The 2,813-nt window shown below is 31.1% G+C and overlaps 1 protein-coding gene across 8 annotated transcripts in view; it reads right to left on the minus strand.

The window, feature by feature from the left end:
- Positions 1-2,813, minus strand: part of LOC140162710 (uncharacterized) — a 146,110-nt gene continuing 143,297 nt past the window's right edge. For all 8 annotated transcript variants that reach the window (XM_072185987.1, XM_072185990.1, XM_072185986.1 and 5 more), the window contains one exon: positions 1-2,686. In XM_072185987.1, the coding sequence (XP_072042088.1) occupies positions 2,679-2,686 (8 nt within the window). In that variant the 3' untranslated portion in view covers positions 1-2,678. The remainder of the gene's footprint in view (positions 2,687-2,813) is intronic.

The raw sequence follows: 2,813 nt of genomic DNA on the forward strand, positions 1-2,813 counted from the left end.
TTTGTTCCAGAGACATTGGATTTTTAATTGCAATTTCAGATACTAATACAATTCAAGTTAAGCTTTCAACCATACCACTAAAAAGGTCATGCAAATAAAATAGTATGCGTTATTTAACCCTAGAACTACCAAGGGGGTGTAGGCGGGGTTGTACCACCCCCCTAAGATTATTTATCCGTCATAAAAAAACTCACGCATTTACGCCCAAATGACATAAGCTAATCATAGATCCATCCTTTGTGCTCATTTTAGTGATACAATTGTCACCACAGCACTTTACCCGGGGTAGGCCCAGCCATCAAAGATGAGCATAGATGGGGGGGGGGGGGGTGAAGCCCCAATGTATTTCATTTCACCCTTGTGAAATTATTCTTAGAGCTACTGACTTTTTCTTCGTTAGTTAGGTGAAAATAGTCATTACTAGTTTTTCCTTTTATATTTTGGGGAAAATTTTGTGAAAATCGCATTTTAGTAGAATTTTTATCCGAAAATCAATTTTGCCTATACTTTTGTACATAGCAAGAATTTCCCAACTTTGCATGGGCAAAATTGGGAAGCGTACAAAGTAAAGGCAACTTGATTTTTGCTAAAAATTGTATGAACATGCCAATTTTAACAGAATTTCCTCTGAAATAAAAAAGGAAATAACTATTTCAAACTAACTAGCACGTAAAAAGTCAATATCGCTTGAATTAATTTTACAAGAGCGAACTTAAATAAAAATCACGGATTTTACTGTAGAAACCTATGTTGAGCCTCACCCAGCAAACACAAAAAATGTTCTTAAAACGTTTATTTAAAACGTTTCAATAACATTTAAATGTCGGGTTATATAAAGATCATGAATACGTCTTTAAAACGTCATTGTAAAATATTTTGGGCAAACATTTTTGCAAAATATTTTGTCAACATGCAGTTAAATAACATTTTTAGAATGTTTTGCATCACGTTTTTAAAAATGTTTTATGAATGTTATTAGAACGTTTATATAACCCGACATTTAAACCTTTCCTGGGGTAATATTTTGATCACTAAAATGAGCACAAAGAGACGGGTCTACGAGTAGCTTAAGACGCGCACTTTGATGACAGATAAAAAACCCTTTTGGTGTGGTACACCCACCTCCTTCGTAGTTCTATAGTTAATACTAAATAAACGAGTGACATTTGTTTTCCTTTTAATCTGAATAAACTTAACGAATGAAATTCTGTTGAATACTAAATACAATTGATGAATAAATGTGCTATCGTTTGACATTAACTATATTGAATGCATGTGTTTTTCTTTGATAATAAATAAACTTTGCGACTTAAAAGTGTTCTCTTAGTAAATAATCTTTACGAATAAACTCCGTGCTTTCCGTTTATTTTAAACTTTAATAGTAAAATGAACTTTACTTTGATACTAAATATGGTTTCCTTTGATGCAAGAAAAAGCTTTACGAATTTGCTTTCCTTTGATAATAAAAACAATTTCCCAGTACATTCCCAATACAATAATTATATTTCTTTTCAAACTAAATAAACTAATGAAATATTATTTTCTTTAACACTAAAGGAACTGTAAGAGCGAAATGTGCTTTTCTTTGATAATAAATACAATTTCCCAATATATTCAGTAGATTCCCAATATAATGTATTTTCTTTTCAAACTAAATAAATGAATGAAATATTATTTTCTTTGACACTAAATGAACTCTAAGAGCGAAATGTGCTTTTCTTTGATAATAAAAACAATTTACGAATGGAATATATTTCCTTTGAAACTAAGTACACTTTACAAATTAAATATGACTTCATTTGACACTAAATAAACTTAAAAGTGAATTGTGCTTTTCTTATACTAAACCTACTTGATAATGAAATGTGCTTTCCTATGATAATACATAAATTTGATTAAACTCTAAGAGCATTAACACATCACAAAAACCTGTTTTGTTTAAGACTACAAGCCACAATTTGAGATACGATGAGGCTTAGCTGTAATAGCTATACAAGACCTCACTTAGCAAATTATTATGCACATTCATGACGCATAACCAGATATAGGCTCCAAAACATGTTTGATTGGCGTAGCATAAAATACTAGGACATGAAGGTCGAGATTTGATTTTTTGATAAAAGACTACTAAATCTTACGTCCTGTTTTCGAATATTAAGAGACAGTGATACACGCTGGATATCATAAGATGGTTGAAATGCATATTTATTTTACTATAACTTCTTTTTACTTGAAATGGTCATAAACTATTGTGTGGCATTATATAGCATTTATTATCACAGTATATCAAGTTTTTACCTCTTTTCTTTTCCTCTAAATTCTCTTTTCCTTTAAATAATAAATGAAAACAATATTTATGGTCGGCAACATAATAGGATAGGTCGGGTTACGACAATCAAGCGGTTGTTTCATGCCTACTTTACGTCACTTCCGTTGAACATACTGAAAGGGTAGCCATGTGAACAATGGCTATTAACGAGGTACCAGAATATGTAGAATTTAATAGGGCTTCTTTTTGAAAGTTTAGTAAAATGTGATACATAACATTTCATATGGTCTTAAAAAAGAAGGTTAGTATGCTTTTATGATGTGATGATCTCTGCTTATTTCTGGTTACCATACGACGGCGCTTTGGTAGATGATGTACCACCCGACTACTTCTTTTTCATATCTTGGAGCTATATTCCTATAATTAAAAGACATATCATAAAATATTTAGAATTTCATTTCCTATTATTCTTGTATAACGACATCACAAACAAAACAGTAGATAAAAAGGTAATAAAGAAGAATGCCGGCCACTGTTCTTTTCT

This window comes from Amphiura filiformis, chromosome 10, assembly GCF_039555335.1.
Source record: "Amphiura filiformis chromosome 10, Afil_fr2py, whole genome shotgun sequence".
Lineage (NCBI taxonomy): Eukaryota > Metazoa > Echinodermata > Ophiuroidea > Amphilepidida > Amphiuridae > Amphiura > Amphiura filiformis.